This window comes from Protopterus annectens, chromosome 10.part0 (assembly GCF_019279795.1).
Source record: "Protopterus annectens isolate FY-2018-M chromosome 10.part0, PAN1.0, whole genome shotgun sequence".
In the NCBI taxonomy this organism is placed as follows: Eukaryota; Metazoa; Chordata; order Ceratodontiformes; family Protopteridae; genus Protopterus; species Protopterus annectens.
In genome coordinates this window covers 920,514,209-920,534,512 of record NC_056744.1, presented here as the reverse complement: position 1 = coordinate 920,534,512, position 20,304 = coordinate 920,514,209, and the positions used below count along the sequence as shown (strand labels likewise).

The window sequence follows — 20,304 nt, the reverse complement described above, 5'->3', positions numbered from 1 at the left end:
CAGCAGATTACCCAAATGTAATGATTGCAACAGTGAAACACGAAGAACATCTGGACTGAATTGTACACTGTGAACAGACAGACATGAGGGGAAGAGAGTAACACAGCTTCCAAAGACCGCATTAAAATCATGGAAATACTGAATATTCTGACAGAAGTGCATTTTCAATACTTCTGTAATCCAGATAGGTTATCAAAAAAATTTCCAGGGGTGGACCCAATGCGCAAGAGATGTAGGGGTTGGGAGAGTGGAACATGGCAAAATGTGCTCTGAAATGTGATGAACTTGGACAATTTATCAGTGGTAGCGGGAAAAGAATTACTGCTAGCCAAAGAGTTCTTCCTGGGGACCCTGACCCTCCTCAATGCCCAACAGTGGTGGAATGTCTTGTGTGAATTACATTCAATAACAAAAAAGGCAATAACCAGAAAGTGGAAGAGTCCCAATAAGCCCGCAATAAAAAGATCTCCTTGGTGGAGGCGCTTACGGCACAGGAGGAAAAAGTACAGTTTTGTACCTACCATAAATGTAGATGTTCGAGGATTCCCTTGCTGCAGTCGTCTTTTCAAGTCCCATGATGTCCAAGACCGAAATAAGTCCCAAAAACAACCTGCACCAAAAACATGTACATGTACAATATATACAGTAATATATACAAAAATATAAGCATGTAAACTCACCTACACAACCACCCTGAAACACAGAGGGAAGGAGGGAGAATAGGACTGCAGCAAGGAATCCTCTCGAATACATTTATTGGTAGGTACAAAACTGTACTATGTTCTTCGCTCTCCCTTGCTGCAGTCCTGACAATTGGGTAGAATCCCAAAGCAGAGGTAAGGGAGGCTGGCAAATTATAAAGTAGCAGGAGCTGACAACATGCCTTGTAAAACAGCTGTGGCAAAACCAGCTCTAGTCTTAGAGTATACAGGCAGGTGATAATGCCTAGAAAGTATGCACTGAACTCCAAGTAGCTGCCTCCAGAATATCCTTAGTTGCCACCCCCTTAGAAATGCTGTTGAAGTGGCAGTAGCCCTAGTGGAATGAGGCCTAATCCCAGCTGGAACCTCTTTGCCATGATGGGAATAACAAAATGCAATGCAAAAGCCAATCCTAGAAATAGTTTGTTTTGACACAGGCTTGCCCTGTGAACTTAAAGCAAAAGAAACAAGTAACTGCTGAGACTGCCTAAAATCTTTAGTCCTGCTCAAATAATAACGCAATTGCCTGTGTACATCTAAAGTGTGCAAAATCTTTTCCTTTTATTTTGAGGATCTGCAAAAACGAGGCAAATGAATAGTTTGGTTTAAAGCCACACTAGAAACTACCTTAGGCATAAAGGAAGGATTAGTAATGTAATGATACCTGTCTCCTATGGAAAATCAAAAGGGCTCTACTGCCATAAGGGCCTGCAACTCAGACACCCTTCTTGCAGAAGTAATAGCCAACAGAAAAGCAGTCTTCCATGACAAATATTTCAATTCAGCAGTAGCTGCAGGCTCAAAAGGATTTAGAGTAAGTTTTTCCAACACAAATTGAGATCCCAAGCAGGAGTAGGAGCTCACGGGGGGTCTATATATCTTGCCCCCCTAAGAAACTGCTTGAACAAAGGATGCGAAAAACAAAGGTGGGTCACAATCATAGTGAGCTGAAATTGCTGCAGCATGAATCTTTATGGAAGAGAAAGACAAATCTTTGCCCAATAATTCAGTAAGCTATTGAAGAGCCATACTCAAATTAGGCTCTGAAATCTCCAAATTTTTTTGCTGTAATAAAAAAAAAAAATCTCTTCCATTTTTCATGACACTCTCCTAGTACTAGGCCTTCTAGCTTCCATAATCACATTTAAAACTTGTTGAGGAAGCTGAGACCTACCATGCTTCAACACAGAATATGCCAAGCTGTGAGATGAAGAGATTGAAGCTGACATTGAGCAGATGACCGCCCTTCTGAGATAACAGATGAGGAATCAGAGGTAAAGGCCATGGAGGCTTCTTTACAAGACTCCTTAGAAGTGGGTACCAGTGTTGCCGAGGCCAATCTGGAGCTATCAAAATCATCCTTGGCCTGTCCTGTCTGACCTTTAGTAATACCTTTAGAAGAAGAGGTAGAGGTGGAAAGGCATAGACATGAAGGTTTTTCCAACTGAAAGACAGAGCATCCACTTTCCAAGCTGTGATGAAACCCCTTTGTGCAATACTTTGGCAGCTGGTGGTTTAGTGGAGAAGGAGTTCCCCATGACACTGTCAATTTCTGAAATACATGAAGATCCAGTTTCCACTGTGGGGATCCATGATTTGTCTGCTTAATACATCTGCTAGGAGTTCTGTGCTCCTGGCAGAAACCTTGCCTGAAGAGTCAGTTGCAGGCTTAACGCAGTCTCCCATAAAATCATTGCTTGCCTGCATAGAGGATAAGAATGTGTTCCCCTGCTTGTTGATGTACCACATGACAGTTGTGTTGTCTGTCAGAATCAACACCTGCCCTGGAAGAAGTAACTCCTGAACGCCATCAATGCAAACTGCAAACTGCTAACATCTCCTTCATGTTGATATGTAGATGCTGTAGTCTGGCAGGCCACTTGTCTTGTATCCACTTTCCATTTAGATGAGCTCCCCAGCAATGTCCGAGGGCATCTGTCGTTAAAGTCTGACTCTCTCTGGCGGTCACAGAGAGTCCCTTGTTTAGGTGACATTCCTGAGCCCACCACAAGAATTCCTTTGAAGGCAAGGTATTATTTGAATGACAGTGTCCAAATCTTGGCAGTGCTGTGTCCATACATTTTGAGATACCATTGCAGCTTCCTCATATGCAGTTTGGCATTGGGAAGCACCAGAATACAAGATGCCATGAACCCTAATGTTGAAGGACTGTCCTTGCAGTCAGCAGGACTGATGAGATAGTTGATGGAAGCCAAAGTGACAGACTCTTTTGTTTGTCCGGGGTTAAAAGGCCATCTGGGGCTGCTGTATTCAGTCTCACACCCAGTGAAGCCTGAAGTAAGTTCATCTGGAGCCAGAACCCCTTTGTGAATACTCTACGCAGTAGATAAGCCAAGCAAAAGGAAGAACTGATAATGAAAATCTCCAGTTCGAAACCCCAGATATTTTCTGCACTTAGCCTATGGGCACATGAAGGTAAGCTTTCTGAGATCCAAAGTTACCATCCAGTGATCCTTGCCCAGCAGAGGTAACAGTTGCTGTAACGCCAACATCTTGAACTTGGGAATGTGTTGAGGATAGATAAATCCAAAATTGGTCTCCACGTGTTCCCTCTTGTTTAGGACACAGCGAGAATAAAATCAAGCCCCCTTCTGACACAGGGACTCTGACAATAGCCCCCATCTGAGTAACTGAGAAACTTGCTTGTGAGCCTCTTTTCTTGTGGAGGAGGAACATCTGGGTCATTGGTTCTGCTTTTTAGAAAACCGACCCTGCCCTCACCAGAAGTCTGAGCAGGTGAACTGTGTCTGATAGGCCTTAACGAACCGAATGAGCTGCTCCCTGCCCCTACCACGATTAGACCTACCCCCCTGACTGAACCATATGCACCTGCAAAATCTTTAACAGTCTGCATAGACTTAGCTTTGTAAAACTGCTTCCACAGGCGGTCCAAACAACACATCAGACTGTAAAGGAGCATCCAAAAAATCCTGGTCTTAACATGCTCAGCTACCTCCTTCAACCACCATGCATGTGTCTGAAGAAGAACAGAAGTAGCAGCAGCCACCCTCGAGGGAAGGAGGCGAACAGCATCGGGAAAACACACTGCACTTAATGCTTTGTTCAGACCATGAACCAAATCCAGCAATCCTTACACTCAATACCTTCCGCTAAAGCATCAGGAGGCAAGGAATCAGGGTTCAGAGAAGCCTTCTTAAAACATCATCCTCCACATTCAGAGCCTTCTAAAGACCGACGTCCGGACTGCTGTTCTCACCCCTAGACTTCACTGTTTTGTCCTGCCTTCTAGATGAAGCTTAGAAGGCCGGAGCATCCGACGGCATAGTATAATTGCAACGCCTAAACACCACTAACACACACCAAGCCTCCCTCTAATTAGCGCTGTTAAGTAGCACAAGAGCACAAGCCAACAACGCCGTTTCAGGATGCGGTATCTGCTTCCACAAGAAATACAGTTATATTCAATTTTTCGACATCCGGTGACTGCAGCAAGGGAAGACGAAGAACATCATACAGAAGGGCAAGTTGTTGAGAAAGAAAATTTGGGTACGCAGGAGGGAGTACTGTAGAAGGGTATAGTAGCTGCTCCTTACAGTAAAAAATGAAAGACTTAGAAAAGAACTTTTAGCCTGCACTTGGACAAAACTGTCTTGGTTATCTTTCGATCTGAACCAGTGTAAAAAAAAAAAAAAAAAAAGACTTGTGTACTTAGGATAACACAGATGCCAAGTTATGTTATGTCATGATTCATCATGGTAGGGTCTTGGATCAGACATTGGATCCGAGCCAGCAACATTCACCCAGTCAGAGCCAAGGCTTGAGCTCCTCCTTCTCCCATAATGCCCTGATGCCCTCTAACCCGCAGATCAAGTTTGTCAACATATCCACTAATGCTACTCCTCCAAAAAGGGGGAAGAGAGAGACCAGAATCCAAACACTCAACTTCCTCCAAGAACCAACAGGGAAGGGGGATGGTGGGAGGGAAATATGATGAATGACGACACAGGATAACACAAATGCCAAGTTACGGTAAGTACACAACTCTTTTATCTAATGTTATCCATGTTATTATTCATCACGAAGTTCAGAGTTCCCAGCTACCATTTATCCTGGGAGGTCACAAGGAAGGACATGCCAGAGCACTGTGAGGCCAAAAGTCCTGCTCCTGGAAATCATATCCAGCTTGTAATGCAATATAAAGGTGTGAGGATCAGATCACGTGCCAGCAGCACAAATGACATCAACAAAGATTCTGGCCAAGAACGCTGAGAAGTAGCCACGGACATGGTAGAATGGTCCCAGATTCTTTCCGGGAACCTCAAGATGCCTACTGTCGTAAACTGTAGAGATGCAGATAGAGATCCACCTAGAAATAGTCACCTTAGAAACCGGGAGACAGTGTCTGTTCGGTGGAAAAAGCCATAAAGTGCTGACTTGACTTGCAAAAGCCTTTGGTCCTATGTAGACAGAAACAAAGTTGCCTGTGTACATCCAAGGTGTGTATAGTGTACTCCTCTTTGTTGGAATAATTAGGAAAGAACACTGGCAACTGAATACATTGGTTTAGATTAGATTCTGAAGCAACCTTGGGCAAGAAAGAGGGGATTCATCCTAAGAAATGCACTGTCCTTGTGAAAGATCATATATGGTGGGGAAATGGAAAGAGCTTGCACTTCAGAAAGACTTCTAGCCAAAGTTACGGCAACCAGGAAGGACGTCTTACATGACAAGAATGTGAGATCGCATGAACTAGCAAGTTCAAACGGACTCCTAGTCAGAGTTTGCAGTACCAAGATTAAGTCCCAAGGAGGCACAGGATCTTTAACAGGAGGCTACAGAAGGAAAATCCCCTTCACTAATGCTCTGCAAAGCCTGGAAGAAAAGGTAGGCTCACTGTTTTCATGGAAGTTTGAAATTGCCACCAAGCGAAGCTTAATAGTAGAGAAACTTGCTCCTGCTTGGAAAAGAGAATACAAGAACAGAGGCAGAAAAAGGGGTCCAGATTCCTGGTCTTGGCCCAGATAAGAGAACCTTTTCCACTTACTACTATAAAATTTTCTGGTGGAAGGTTTCTGTTAAGCTAGAATAATATGTCTGACGAGTGATGCCAGCCTGGACTGTTTCAATATCAGTGGAATTGGAGAAACCATGTGGTTAGATGAAGGGTCCGAAGATTTGTAAGGGGAAGCCCCGAAGGATGGGAGATCAGATCCTGAAGAGGATCCACTCGAGTACCCAGGGAGGATACTTCAGATGAGACCTGATGAAGGGGAACCACAGCTGATGACGCCAGAAAGGGGCAGTGAGGATGAGGGATGTCCTTAGGCACTGCTCTTTCTGCAAAACCATGAGAATTAGACAGATAGGGGGATAAGTGTAAAGGAGACCAATCATGGACTACAGCATCCCTCTGTGACACCTCCCCCCGGAGGGGGGGGATCAGGGTGAAATACTTAGGTTCATAGGTGTGTACTAGGCTAATGGCCCTGGGGCCTATGTAAGCCTAGCCAATAAGAATCCCTAATATGTCAACAGACATTAGTTCCCATTGCTTCTATCTAGCAGGGCAGCTGAGGTGATCCCCAGGGTGAAATTTCCCATCCATTCAAGATTTCTTTTGAAGAGGGCCAGAGAGGAGCTCTGCTTGATGTGGATGGGGAGTCTGTTCCAGAGCATGGACAGTCTTCTGGGTAAGGAACCTATCCCTCCAGCATGTTCTACTTAATGTGGTAAACAAGACTGAGATCCCTAAAGCGTGTAGCATGGTGGGACTGCTTTTTTTTTTTTTTTTTTTTTAGATGCAGCATGTCTAGCAGCTGAGTCAAACATGAATTTGTAGGTTAAGCAGAGATTACCTCTAAGGAGGCGATATGGGACTCAGTATAGCTGGAGTTTTTTTTGAGTCTGTCAGTATAGGACATGTGTTTAAGGCCTAGAATCTCTTGGTGTGGCCTTTCCAGCTGTTGCAGGTGTCTAGTGAGGTACATGCCAAAAGGGGCATTTGTATTCCATAATAGGTCTAATGAGGGACAAGTAGAGAGGGACGATGACCTCTTTCTTCCTAGATGAGAAACCCTTTGTGATGAGATGTGCCACATAAAAGGATTTTCTAACCAGAGTGGCTATGTGGTTTGTCAAAGGAAAGACTGCTATCAACCTGTGTTCCCAGATCTCTTATTACACCTTCTGATGTTAAGTGGAACACCGCTGATGTGGTAGTTCATGGCCACAGAGTTTTCCCCCAAAGGGAATAACAATGCATTTTTTGGCATTTAGTTTAAGGCCGTGTTTCAGGCACCAGTCAGTGGCGTCATTGAGGCCCCTTTTCAGGATGGTGATTCTACAATGGCTTCCAGTTTGCAATCATCTGCAAACTTGGTCAGCCAGAGTCCTTTTGTGTTGGCCTGAACTTCTGAGAAGTAGATGCCAAACAGAAGGGGAACCAGGGCAGATCTCTATGGGACACCACTCGTGACTGGTCAGTAGTCCGATTTGGAGTCTGCATCCTTCATAGTGTGAGTTCTATCTGTGAGCCAGTAAGCAACCCACCTTGTGATATAGGAGTTGATGCCTAGATTAGTGAGTCTATCAATGACTCCCGAGTGGGAAATGGTATCAAAGGCATTGGCGAGACAATGTGTACCACCTTGCCCTCGTCCACAGTTCTGGTGACAGACTCAAAGTCTACCAGACTGAGCAGGCATAATCTACACTTCACAAATCCGAACTGCGTGAGGTCCAGAGTTTGGAGACTTCCTATATCCTTATCTACAAGGTCCATGATGATATGCTCCATAACCTTGCATATCAGACTAGTCAGGCTAATGGGGTGGTAGTTTCCGGGGTCTGTAGTCGCTCCCACTTTGTGGAGTGGGATGACCATGGCCGTTCACCATTCGGTGGGTACAAAGCCTGAAGTGAGGCTGTGACTGAACAGGGCACTCAGGTGTGGTGCTAGTTCATTATGTACCTCATACAGGACACATCCAGGGATATTACTGGGTCCCACGGAAGCGGTGTTCTTGGCTTTAGACAGTGCGGTTTTAACTTGAACAGCAGTAATATTAGGAACTTGACACTCCTCAGAAATTGTGACTGGCCCTTTGGGGGGGGGGGGCAAGGGGGTGAAGGGGGGGGTAAAGCTTGCACTGAACCTATCAGCCAGTATACTGGCAATGTCAGCTGGCTCGGTATATGTGTTGCCATTGTGCTGTAGCTCAGAGCAGACCGGAGTATTGCCCTAAAGATTCTTGACATAACTATAGAATGCCTTGTGGTTGTATTTAGTATTTGCTGCCATCTTGTTTTCATAGCTAGCTTTAGAGGATTTGATGAGGTATCTCAATTTTTGCTAAGGCTAGCTAGGGATTTTTCCAGTTTTCGGACTTTACCCTTTTCTGCAACAGTTTCTTCCTTCTATTGTAGAGTTTATGGTACGTGACCACCAGATTGGCCTCCTTTTTTTGGAAGTAAGCATCTTGGTTCTGTTTAGGATGGCTCTATCCATGCACTTGTGAATGTGTTCGTAAAGGCAGAATGCTGTGTGATTTAGCAGTCGAGCAGCTATTTTCCAAGTGCATGGGAGTCAAAGTTTGTCACCTCTGTGTTTAGAAGCCCAAAGTTTGCTTTGGAGACACTTTTTACAGTGGTTTCCTTTACAGTGGGAGAGAGGGTGTGTGGATATCCATGGTGATTAGCTTGTGGTCAGATCTTATCAGGGAGGAGTTAATTTCAGGTGTAGAGCAGTAGTCACTCATGTTGGTTATGACCCGATTGAGGATGTTGTCACCCCCTAGTGTGGGTAAGAGCGAGTTGGTCCAGGGCATTGGAATTTATGAATTCCAGGAATCGTTGAGCAAGTGAGTTTGCACTCAAGTAATTTTCCCTGTTTATGTAGGGGTAATGAAAGTCCCTCAGTATTAGGGTGTTGGGTTGCACTTTGGTATTTTCCAGGATGTTTAGGAATGTGGAGTGGGAGTCTTGGGACATGGTGGGGGACCTATAGTAGGCAACTACCTGGATTGCTGTCTTGCCCAGTATTAGTTGTACCTGGAGTATCTCTGAAGTGTTGTGTTGGGCTACTAGTCTGGAGGTGTGTATATCCCTTTATGAATATGGAGACGCCACCTTTAGTGCTTTGGTCCAGGTTTTGGCACCTAAAGGTGTGGTATGAATTATAGCCTGGTAGCGCAGGGGTGCTCTTTGGAGCCTTGAACCACGTTTCAGTTACTGCACAGACATCGATGTTCTCCATTTTAAGGAGGGTTTCGAGTGAGTGCACTTTGACAGTCAAACTTCTATCACTGAGTAGCATAACCCTCAGATTCAGTTTGGTTGTAGCAGCTAAGGTGGTACTTTTGACATCAGGACATTGCCTAAAAAGGCAGTACAGGGGTGGCAAGCACCTTAGCCAGTACCCGGAATCCCAGGGGTGACAGATCCAGGCCATCTCTGGCAAAGCATCGAGGTCTGTCGATCATGTCATCCCAGGCAGACAGATACTGGATCCCCTTAGAATAACACCAGAAATTTAGCCAATTGTTGAAGTCAATCATTTTCTGCTTGTACTGTGGTATCATTCTAGGTGATGGCAGGATGATACTCAGGGATAGGAACATACCTGCCTGAGCTATATGGTCCGAGAGCTCCTCCACATCTCTTCATGTAGTCCAGAGAGGTATCTCTTGGGTCGTTCACACCAACATGGACAATGACAGAGTCATATTTGTACCTGCTGTGGAGTGACCTGAGAGCATGCGTTACGTGGTGGATCCTAGCGCCTGACAGGCAGCTAACTAACTTGCTCCTTGTTCAACCTGGTGAGTGGGACATCAGTGTGCCTTACTATTGAATCACCTATAACTAGTGTATTGGGTATACTGTGTTGCCTTAGGGGCTTTTGGGTGGCACACTGTTCATGTGAACTATGTGTTGCGCAGTTTGTACCATGGTGTGGTGGTTGCTTGTGTGTCTGCCTTGAAGGTCTCTGATGTTTGGGTAAATTTTTAATGAGAGCCTCCGCAAAGGTGGGTGTGTGTTTTGTGTTAATACGTGAGGACTGTGGTGGTGTATGTTTTGGAGGACTGTGTGTTTCATGTGGTGTGGTGCAGGTGTTGACCTTCTCTTGGCTGGCAAGTCCAGTTGTGGCAAGAGAGTGCTTTGCTTCCAACTTGGACATATAGGTGCATCTCTCACAAGGCTGGGTTTTGGGAGGTAGGAGTAGAGGGTTATCCGTGTACATGAGGCAGCTGCTACATTGCCTCAGGATGCCCAGGTTACCAGGGGTGAGCACAGGGAACTGACCTTTAGACATACCTGAATGGGTGTTAATTTAATAGTACTGAAGTTTAGTGCTGGTAGCAGTAAAAATGCTCCAGTAAATGCTACGAGAGGCTTTGAGATAGTGCTAAACTTTGATACTCAAGTTGAGTGCAAACGGACGTTAGACTGGCAAGATTTATGGGAAAATTTGAAGATTACACTTTCTGGCACCAGAATGGTTGGCTGGGGTAGCAAAAAGGTCGTAGCATGGCTGACCCCAGCGGTCGAAAATCCGCTTTGCCACTGTGGGATTGAGGAACCACTCATGAGGACTCTGAATGGATCTGCGGAGTTTGTCAGCAGACACAGTGGAGTCCCCAGGAATATGTGTTGAAAGAAGGAAGCATCCGGAGAACACTGCCCACTCCCACACTCATGGCCTCTCTGCACAAGGGGTAAGATAATGTCCCTCCACCCCTGTTGACATATCAGATCACAGCTAAGTTATCTGTCTGAACTGCAACAGTCTCTAGAGGGAGGCAGTCATGAAGGGCTTGCAACATTAGAACTGCTCTCATCTCTAGGAAGTATATGCAAAACTTAGTCTCTACAGGGGACCACTTGCCTTGGACAATTCTTCCCCGGAAATGCTGCCCCACCCCAACAGGGAAGCATCTGTGGTCACCGTGGCCTTGGGTGAAGGAACAGAAAATGGTCTCTGCCTAGGAAGAGATCCCGAGACTGAAGCCACCAAAGATGCTGTCTACACACAGGCAGCAGCTTTATGGACATGGAGACAGAGAGCAGACCACTGAACCGCTAAGGTCCACTGCAAAAAACATGTATTTTACCTTGCTAGGGGAACGAGCTGAATGGCCGCAGCCATGGATCATAGGGTCTGAAGAATCAACTGAACCAGGGGAAGCGACAAGTGTAGGATCTGTGTGATCTTTTCCTGTATCAACTGAACCCTGCATAGAGGTAGTGCTGCAATCTCCAATATGAAGTCTAAGTGAACTTCTATGAACTCCAACTGCAGAGTGGGGACCAGAATGAATTTCAGAAGGATGCCAGTAATCCCCAAATGACTGAAAAGAGGAAGAATATAATGGACTGCTTATAACAGACTATGCCTAGAAGGTACTGTGAGGGAGCCAGTTGTCAAGGTACGGAAAAGACCTGAAACCCCTGCAGCCTCAGGTGAGCCGCTACTACTGCCATACATCTTGTAAACATCCAGGGGGCTGTGGTGAAACTGAATGGTAGGGCTCTGAACTGGTAATGATTGGCTCCTCTATGGAAGTGAAGATGCCTCCTGGAACACCTGTCTATCTTGATGTGATAGGTGTCCTGGAGATCCATGGAGCACATCCAATGTCCTTGCATAAGAGAGAAAAAATGGACTGAGCAGTGACCATTCGGAATTTGGACTTTTTGACTAACAGATTGAGCTCACGGAGATCTATAACAGGACACAGGTCCCCAGTCTTTTCTGGCACTGAAAAGAAGCGAGAATAAGTACTGGATCCTCTCCATCTCTCCTGGGACCTCTTGGATGGCTCTTTATTGAAGAAGTTGTTGAACTTCCTTGAAGGCTAACTCCCTCTGACTGGGTGGAATGTCAGGGAGGTAACGTCTTATGGGAGGGAGATCTGAAAAGGGAATGAAATAACCCTTGGAAACAATGTTTAACACCCAACAACAGAAGGTAATATTTGTCCAGGCTAGTGGGTGAAGGGAAATGTGACCCCCAAATGGCTCCAGGGCAGTACAGTCAGGCAAAGCCTCAGGAGTGCTGATAGGGCTGCTTGGAAAATGGTTCCCTCGAGCCCTGATTTTGCAGACCTCCCCCTGACTCAAGGGTGGCGTCTGCCATTGAAACCTCTACCCCTGCCTCTGGAAGAGGATTTGTCAGCAGCGTCCTGGAAGGGACACTGTGACTTCTGGAACAACAGTTTCTTAGTTCCTCAATGGGTCATAGAGAAGGATCTCTGAGGAGCAGAAAGCTTGATTCTGACCACAAAGTCTTCCCTTCTCAGAAAAGCAGACAAGCTTTACCTCTAGACTTTCCCACTTCAAAAAACAATAATGAACTAGCCACAGGGGATACAAAAGGGAAACGCACAAAAAAGTTTGCCACAGAAACAGACTACCAAAATGAAAAAATATAGCCACAAATTAGTCTCCAACAGCTGCAGGTTCCCAGAAGTCAAAACAAGGAAACAGATATGATCTCCCTGCTCATCCCAGGCACACACACACTGCAACCTTTGTCTAACTGCAGCCAATAAAATACTACCCAAAAAGGCAGAAACTAAGTGGGAACCCAAAACAGCCACCTTCTGTTTAGATTACAACCTCCAAAGGAGGAACAGAAGACTCCCTCTGGATTTAGTGGAACTCTGCTTAACAAACAACTATGTCACAACCCAGAAAAAAGTGAGTCGAAACATGGAAGGGAATTCAAGCTTCACCTCCCAAAAGATTTTTTTCCCAGATGTCAAGCCATCCTAACGGAAGGCAAGAAACCAGTAGAAAATGTTCAGACACCCCTGGCTTACACCTCCTATACAGTCCAAGTGAATGCTCAAGTGAGGCGGATCCCCCCCGCACAAAAAAGAAGGGGCAGCTGGCAGAAAGGTAAGGGGGGGGGGATAAATAAATAAATGGCCCTCTACATGAGAAGCCCAGAAAGGCCCTGAAGAAAGGAGAGACCCTCTCTACAAAACTGCTAGTGCAGAATTCAGATGGAATTTCATGGATATACCTCTGTCCCAGGAAATGTAGCCTTACTAGCAAAGATCAAACACTCAAGACAAAAAGTGGGTCTTTTCAATGACAAACCAACCTCCGTAAGAAGTGAGCAGTACCTACACTCATTCTTGTAACCTTTTAATAATGTACCAACAAAGGCATAGGCTGGAAATGCTACCCCCCAGCTAACCCCAGAGACACCTCAAAAGATGCCATTTAGTCAGAAAAAAAAAGAGCTTTTCTTTCCTGTGCCTGCATGTGGACAAGTTCAACTTAAATGCAATCACAAAAGCAGATACATGCACAAAACCAACCCCATCCAAAAGTATAGGAAATTTGGAGAAAGACGTGGAGAAGTGTAATGTGACAGGATAAAACCAACTGCAGAAGATAGTGATGACTGCCACTATTGGATTAGCAGATCAATTTAATACATGAAATATAACATGTACATCGACTTTAATATTCACAGTTTACATGCCATCCATTAATAAGCACTAACATTCAATGTCTTAACATCTATTAATACATAGTAATATAGCTCAAATATTCAACAGTAGCCTTACCAAGCAGTGAAGACTCCTTGGCAAAAGCAGCAGCAATAGCTGGGTCCAAAGACGGCTGTCCATCTCCAGCTGGAAGGTCAGGACGCGTGTAGTCTCTACTTTTGTCATTATTATACTTCACATTTAAATTCACCAATTTGGAAAAGTCGATCCTCAAAGTACAGCAAGCATTATAAATATTTTGACCATCTAGGGTCTGAAATACAGAAACGTACATATTTTGCTTAGATTCCAATGCACAGTATGTGCTTTCAAATCCCAAGCATGCAATATAAACAATGAAAATTAACTTGATGTAATTTTACTGCAGACTATAAATACTGCACTGAATGTTTTATACAACACAATCAACCCTTTTCCCTAAGTAATTGCAGTATAAACTTGTGGATATGATAAAACATTTCCCTTAATACAACTAAGACTGCATCTCTAAGATAATACAAAAAAATGGACTACCCAGGACAATGTTTTATTGTTCACATGCTGCAAAACTCCAAAAACAAAATATATGGCCTAATCATCCATTTAGAATTGGGAGGCACAGTAGTGCAGCAGTTCGCATCGTCGCCTCACAGCAAGAGGTTCTTCTGTTCGATTTTCAGCTGGGTGTCTTCTGTGCAGAGTCTGCATGTCCTCCCTACATTCAAGTGGGTTTCCTCCAGGTGCTCCAGTTTCCTCCCACATTCCAAACACATGCATCAGGAGCATTTCTACCTGGGCCTCCAATGAAAATGGGTTCTGTCCCAATCAGACTTCCCTGGTAAATAAATGCTAAACAAACAAAGGAATGATTAAAACAGTACAATTACGCAAGGCAATCACCACTGACTGATGCAACAGAGAGACTCTTGGAAAAGGAAGTGGTAATGTAGTAAGATTCCCATATTAACAAAAGATCATTAGCACACTAGCACTAACCGCAGTTAAACTTATAAAATGGTTGTGGTTAACTTCTTTCCACCTGTGTTGATGTGAAATCTCACCAACGAACCATCTCCACGTTGGGCTTGCACTGGCCTTTTTCCTGGCTATAAAAGAAAACTCTACCCTGACACTCCAAAAATATGCATTTTCATCTTACCTTGAAAACCTACCCTATTTATTAATTGATCATGCTAAGAATTTATCTCAACTTGTTAACCAGGTAGTTGTGCTGGACCACAGACCCCTTACTGCTGTGAACAGGGACAAAAGGCAGTGGCAAAATTATCAGGTCTCCGAGCAAATATAAATGCAGGTTTAAGCAGCATTACAAACTGACCTCTTTAAAGAACTCTAATAGCATTATTAACATTCTTTTTTATTATAAAGAACGAAGAGAAAACAGTATAAAGTACAGTTGTGTACACTTACCATAAATTTAGATGTTAGAGTGTTATTCACTGTTGTAGTCATTACACTCGGGTTATCCTGCTGTCAGGCTACCCTCAGTCGGCCTGAATTCCAAAGTCTAGGTCCGGCGTCGGTTGCTGTCGCCTCTTCCCTGACGTCAGTGCACCAGGGGTATAAAAGATGCAGCCGATGCTATTTCCTTCAGTTTTTCTTGCCCCAGATGTCAGGTGCCCCCAAAAGGGTAGGCTAAAAAAATATGCCAATAAAACATGTATGCACCAAAATATATTATACCTTCATCTACAAGCAAATACACCACATAGGTTGTATAGATTAGAGAAGGGCAGATAAGTTCCAGCAAAGAAATGGGGGATGGTGGGAGGCTAACCTGGACTGCAACAGTGAATACACTCAAACATCTACACTTATGGTAAGTGTACACAACTGTACTATGTTCTTCATGTTTCACTGTTGCAGTCATTACACTTGGGTTGAATCCCAAAGCTATGGTTGGGAGGCTGGAGCTAATATAGCATTAGAAGCAGCTATGAGGCCCGGCAGAACTGCAGTGGCAAAGCCTGCCCTGGATTTAGAGTTGAGTGGTAAATGCTAGTGCTTTGTAAAGTTGTGCACTGAACTCCAGGTAGCAGCCTCTAAAATGTCTTTGGTTGGTACTCCCCTGAGGAAGGCTGCTGAAGTGGCTGCTGCTCTAGTTGAATGTGGCCTAATGCATTTAGGCACTGGCTTGCCATGTTGTGAATAGCAGAAACGAATGCAGTGGCCTATCCACTTAGAAATAGTCTGCTTTGAGATAGCCTTTCCTTGTGATCCTGCAGCATATGCTACTAGTAGTTGATCCATCTTTCTGAAAGCTTTGGTTCTGTTCAAGTAGAAGCGTAGTTGTCTGTGTATGTCCAAAGAATGCAGAATTCTCTCCCCCTTATTCTGTGGGTTTGGATAGAAAGTAGGCAGATGAATAGCTTGGTTAAGGGCCACACTGGAGACTACCTTAGGCATGAATGCCGGGTTTGTCCTCAGAGAAACCCTGTTTGGATAAAAAATGATAAAAGGTTCCACAGCCATGAGTGCCTGTAGCTCTGAGACTCGCCTTGCAGAAGTTATTGCTAGGAGCAGAGCTGTTTTCCAATATAAAAACTTTATATCGGCTGTAGCAGCTGGCTCAAAAGGAGGCATGGTGAGTTTTTCCAAGACATAATTGAGGTCCCATGCAGGTATTGGTGATCTCCTTGGAGACCTTAAGCTTTTGGCTCCTCTGAAGTATTGCCTTAACAAAGGATGAGAAAAGATCGGTGGCTCTGTATTGTAATGAGCCGAAATGGCAGAGACATGAATTTTAATTGATGAAAAGGATAGGCCTTTGGTCCAGCATCTCAGTTAAGTATTGCAAAATCTGAGGAATATTTGGTACAGCTGTGTCAATTCCTTGTACCTGGTTCCAAGCACAGAATCTCTTCCATTTTCCAGCGTAAGATTTTCTGGTACTAGGCCTTCTGGCCTCCAAAATGACATCCATCACAGCTTTAGCTAGGGGCGCGTTTTGTATGACTACATTATCCGCCATGCTGCCAGATTTAAGGTCTTTAGCTGCCTGTGCAGGATCCGATTGTCTTGTTGGGATAGTAGATGAGGTATATGAGGCAAGGTCCAAGCCAGGCATTGAGACAAGTTCCTTAGAATTGGATACCAGTACTGGTGGGGCCAGTCTGGGACAATCAGTATCATTTTTGGCTTCTCCTGTCTGACCTTTAGGAGTACCTTGGGGAGGAAAGGCATATACTGCTAAGTTTTTCCAGCTGAAAGACAGGGCGTCCACTTTCCATGCTTGTCTGAGATAAGTCCTTGTGCAGAATCTTTTTAGTTGGTAGTTGTGAGGAGAGGCAAATAGATCCATCTCTGGGCATCCCCATTTCCTGGTTATCATGCTGAAGACTTGTGGATCCAATTTGCACTAGTGGGAATCCATGAGGTTTCTGCTTAGTTCGTCTGCCAGAGTATTTATCTTTCCTGGCAGGAATTGTGCCTGCAGATGTACTTGGCAAGTTAATGCTGTGTCCCACAAAGTCATGGCTTGTCTGCAAAGGGGGAAGGAATGAGTACCTCCCTGCTTGTTTATATACCACATGACCGTGGTGTTGTCTGTCTTTATCAGTAGCTGTCCCGGATGAAGTAGGTCCTTGAAAGCTGTCAGGGCATTCTGAACAGCTAGCATCTCTTTTTGACTGATATGTAGATGCATTTGGTTTGCGGACCATGTGCCTTGAATACACCTTCTTGCCATGTGGGCCCCCCAGGTATATCTGATGCATCCGTTGTTAATGTTTGCCTGGCTGGGGGTAAAGTGAATGGCTGCCCCTTGTTCTGGTGACAAGCCTTCGCACACCATCGAAACTCCTGTTGCAGGGAGGGAATGAGGGTAATTATTGTTTCCAGACTGTGGCAATATTGACTCCAAACACTTTTTAGGTACCACTGAATTTCCTCATATGCAGTCTCACATATGGAATTAGTAGAGCGCAGGATGCCATAAAGCCCAAAGCCTGCAGAATTTTTCTTGCAGATAACTTGGGCTTTGTTGCCAACAGGTTGAAATAGGTAGTCCGTTGTCTTTGTTTGTCTGGCGTGAGATAAGCCATCTGGGCAGCTGTATTTAAGCTTGCACCCAGGAATATTATCTCTTGAGAGGGTACTAGTTTTGATTTCTTTTCGCTGACTGTGTACCCTAGGCCTGTTAGAAATCTCTTTACAAACGCCAGATGCTGTAGTAGAATGTCCTTGTTCTCTGCTTGAATGAGGCAGTCGTCCAAGTAAGAATATATTTGTATTCCTCTTTGTCTGCAGAATGCAACTACTGGTGCCAGGAAATTTGTGAAGACCCTGGGTGCAGTAGATAAGCCAAAGGTCAGTGCAGAGAATTGGTAGTACATTGAGACAGCTTTGAATCTGAGGTATCTTCTGCATGTTTGTCTGATTGGGACATGCAGGTATGCCTCTTTTAGGTCTAAAGTCACAAGCCAAGCCTTCTTGCCCAGCATGGGCAGAAGCTGCTGTAGAGTCAACATTTTGAATTTTGGTATATCCAGAAATGTGTTTAGAATAGATAGGTCCTGTATTGGTCTCCAGGTCTTGTCCTTTCTTGGGACCAAGAAAAGTCTTGAATAAAATCCTTGTCCCTGTTCTTGCTCTAGTACTTGTTGAATGGCCCTCATGTCCATGAGGGATGAGACTTGCTTTTGTGCCTCTGACCATTGATGTTTTGGCAGGACTGGCCAACCGTTAGTCCTTGGCAGGGTATGGAAGTGAAACTTGTAACCTTGTGACAACTATGTCTAGGACGCATATGTCCTGGGTTATGTGCCAATTTTGAGGGAAAAAAAAGGGCTAGTTTTCCCCCTAAATGTGCTGCCAAGAGATAAGTGCTTGGTGCAGGTAGGGGGAAGTCATTGGGACTGTTTCCTGTATGGCTGTGATTTGTCTTCTCCACTTTTGGAGGTAGAAGCACCCCATTTAGACCTGTACGAACCTTGGGCACGGCCAGCCTTAGGCATAGGCGAACTAGGCAACTGCCTAGGGCGCCGTATAGTAAAGGGCGCAGTTTGTGTTCATTTATTTATTTTAATTAATTTACTTTTCTTATTATGCGAACGCATAATAAGAAAAGTACATTAATTAAAATGAATAAATAAACCACAGGGTACCAGAATTGCAGGTTGAGGGGGAGGAGCGAGTGCCCTCCCACTTTTATACCTGCAGTGTGATGAGGAGGCTTCAACTACCTTTAAAAAGAAATATATGCGTGTCATACGCACGTTCGCCAATCGCCAACACTGATGTAAAGACGTTTTATGGTGGCGCGTGGAAATTAAACAAGCACTTTGAGAGGGATTAATTCCATGTGTATGCGTGTGGCCGTTTCGTTTAAAAAGAAGGTAAGTAAGTGTATTTGTGTGTGTGTGTTTGTGTAGTTTAAACTAGGTTTCTGGATGCAAGAGAAAGTGTGTGTGTGTGTGTGTGTATGGAATTTAATTGGCAATATTGAAGTGTATTAACCACCCGATGTGCAGTATGCCTTCATGATAGCAGTTCAAAGGATTGATTTAAAGGGGTGGGTTTAGGGTTACTACCTGTTCCACTTTGCGAGGGACAGTCCCCCTCTTTGGGTAGTTGTGTCCTGCAAAAAAATTGTAAAAATGGCAAATGTCCTGAGATTTTAGGGCAAAATTATTTCCTATATTTTATGTAATACTTGCAAAAAACAGTTATTCTGTATATGAAACACCTAAATGTTAAAATAAACAGAATAAGCAACTAAAATGCTACAAGAACAAGTTTTTATTTAGGCAAAAAAGTGAATTTCTGTCCTTTGTACTTGTCGAGGGTATGTTTTGGCCTGCAAAATCTGATGTTTGTACCAAAAATGTCCCACTTTGGGCATTTGAAAAGTTGGCAACCCTGGTGGGTATAACCAGAAATACACAATGTAAACCATAGTGTACAAATTCATTAAAGGGGCAGCATTGTCTTACAGAGAAATACATAAGCTCATACTCCACAAATAAAGATACGTCACGCATGTACTGAGTGAAGAAAATGGCTGCAGCCAGGACTCCTGAAACTGCATATTAACTTATAGAATGTAACCCCCCCCACCCCCCACACACACACAAAAGAAAGGAAAAAAAAACGTTCAACTGCTCTGGAAGACAGCATGACCTAAGAAGTAATAATGCTGAGATTCTTATAAGAAGACAAAGCTAGCAATGCCAGTAATGGTTCTCAACACTTAACTAGCTCTATGCAGTCTCAGATAAGATGCAGCAATGGATAAATCCTTTTATGTAGCTGACAAAAAGTGGAACATATTAAGATACTATGAGGTGTATGCTCAGTGGTCCACTTGACAGAATACAAATACACAGATACAATCTGGCTTTTAGGTACAGAATGCACATGTGTAATTATGCTGAACTGTCAGAAGTCAGCCACCCATCTAAGAAGGTGCATTTGGCTATTGACTTCTTCAGGGACCTAATACAGTTTTCAGTAGCAGTGGCTCTACACGATATACACTTATTCTTGAAGACCAGAAGGCTGTGAGCTCTATTCCCAGTGCAGGTGGCTAGACTGCTGACACTGTAGGGCAGGTTTTGGTGGGTGATGCACTCTCTGCCTGAGTTAATGGTAGCTCATGTGGATATAAAATATATTATCGAAGCTATCAAAAAGAGTAGGATCAAAAAAATCAACTTTTTAAGTTACAAAAGTGCAATGTCTAAACTCTATCCCTACTTTTTCTACCATTGCATCTACATCATGTTAGACTTTGTTCAGATTTCTTGCACTAAGAGTTTGAGAGGTAAGCATACCTCTCAACTGTCCAGACTTTTGCCTCATATTTTTGACCCATTCTTCATAAAATTTGTGTTTTTTTTTCTGGCAAATCAGTGAGGATTTAAATAACTAAATGTCGTACATTTGATTTTTAGCCTTTATTTCCTTCAGAAAATGCATGCTAAGACAAATGCTTTTATTCTGGCAACTTTCTACGTCTATAAGAGCAATATTTATAATATGCCCCTGTTTGGAGGCCTTTGCGCCCCCCCCCCCCCAATTATTTTAGGCTTTGTCCAGATTTCTTGTGCTAAGAGGTTGAGAGGTATGGAGGCACGGTATGTAATGTCCGTTTAAAA

The 20,304-nt window shown here is 44.0% G+C and overlaps 1 protein-coding gene across 4 annotated transcripts in view; it reads right to left on the bottom strand.

Annotated features, from left to right (window-relative positions):
• PTBP2 (polypyrimidine tract binding protein 2) overlaps positions 1–20,304 on the bottom strand; it is a 1,270,924-nt gene that overhangs the window by 760,556 nt on the left and 490,064 nt on the right. For all 4 annotated transcript variants that reach the window (XM_044085703.1, XM_044085704.1, XM_044085705.1 and 1 more), the window contains exon 7: positions 13,265–13,460. In XM_044085703.1, coding sequence (XP_043941638.1) covers positions 13,265–13,460 — 196 coding nt within the window. The remainder of the gene's footprint in view (positions 1–13,264; positions 13,461–20,304) is intronic.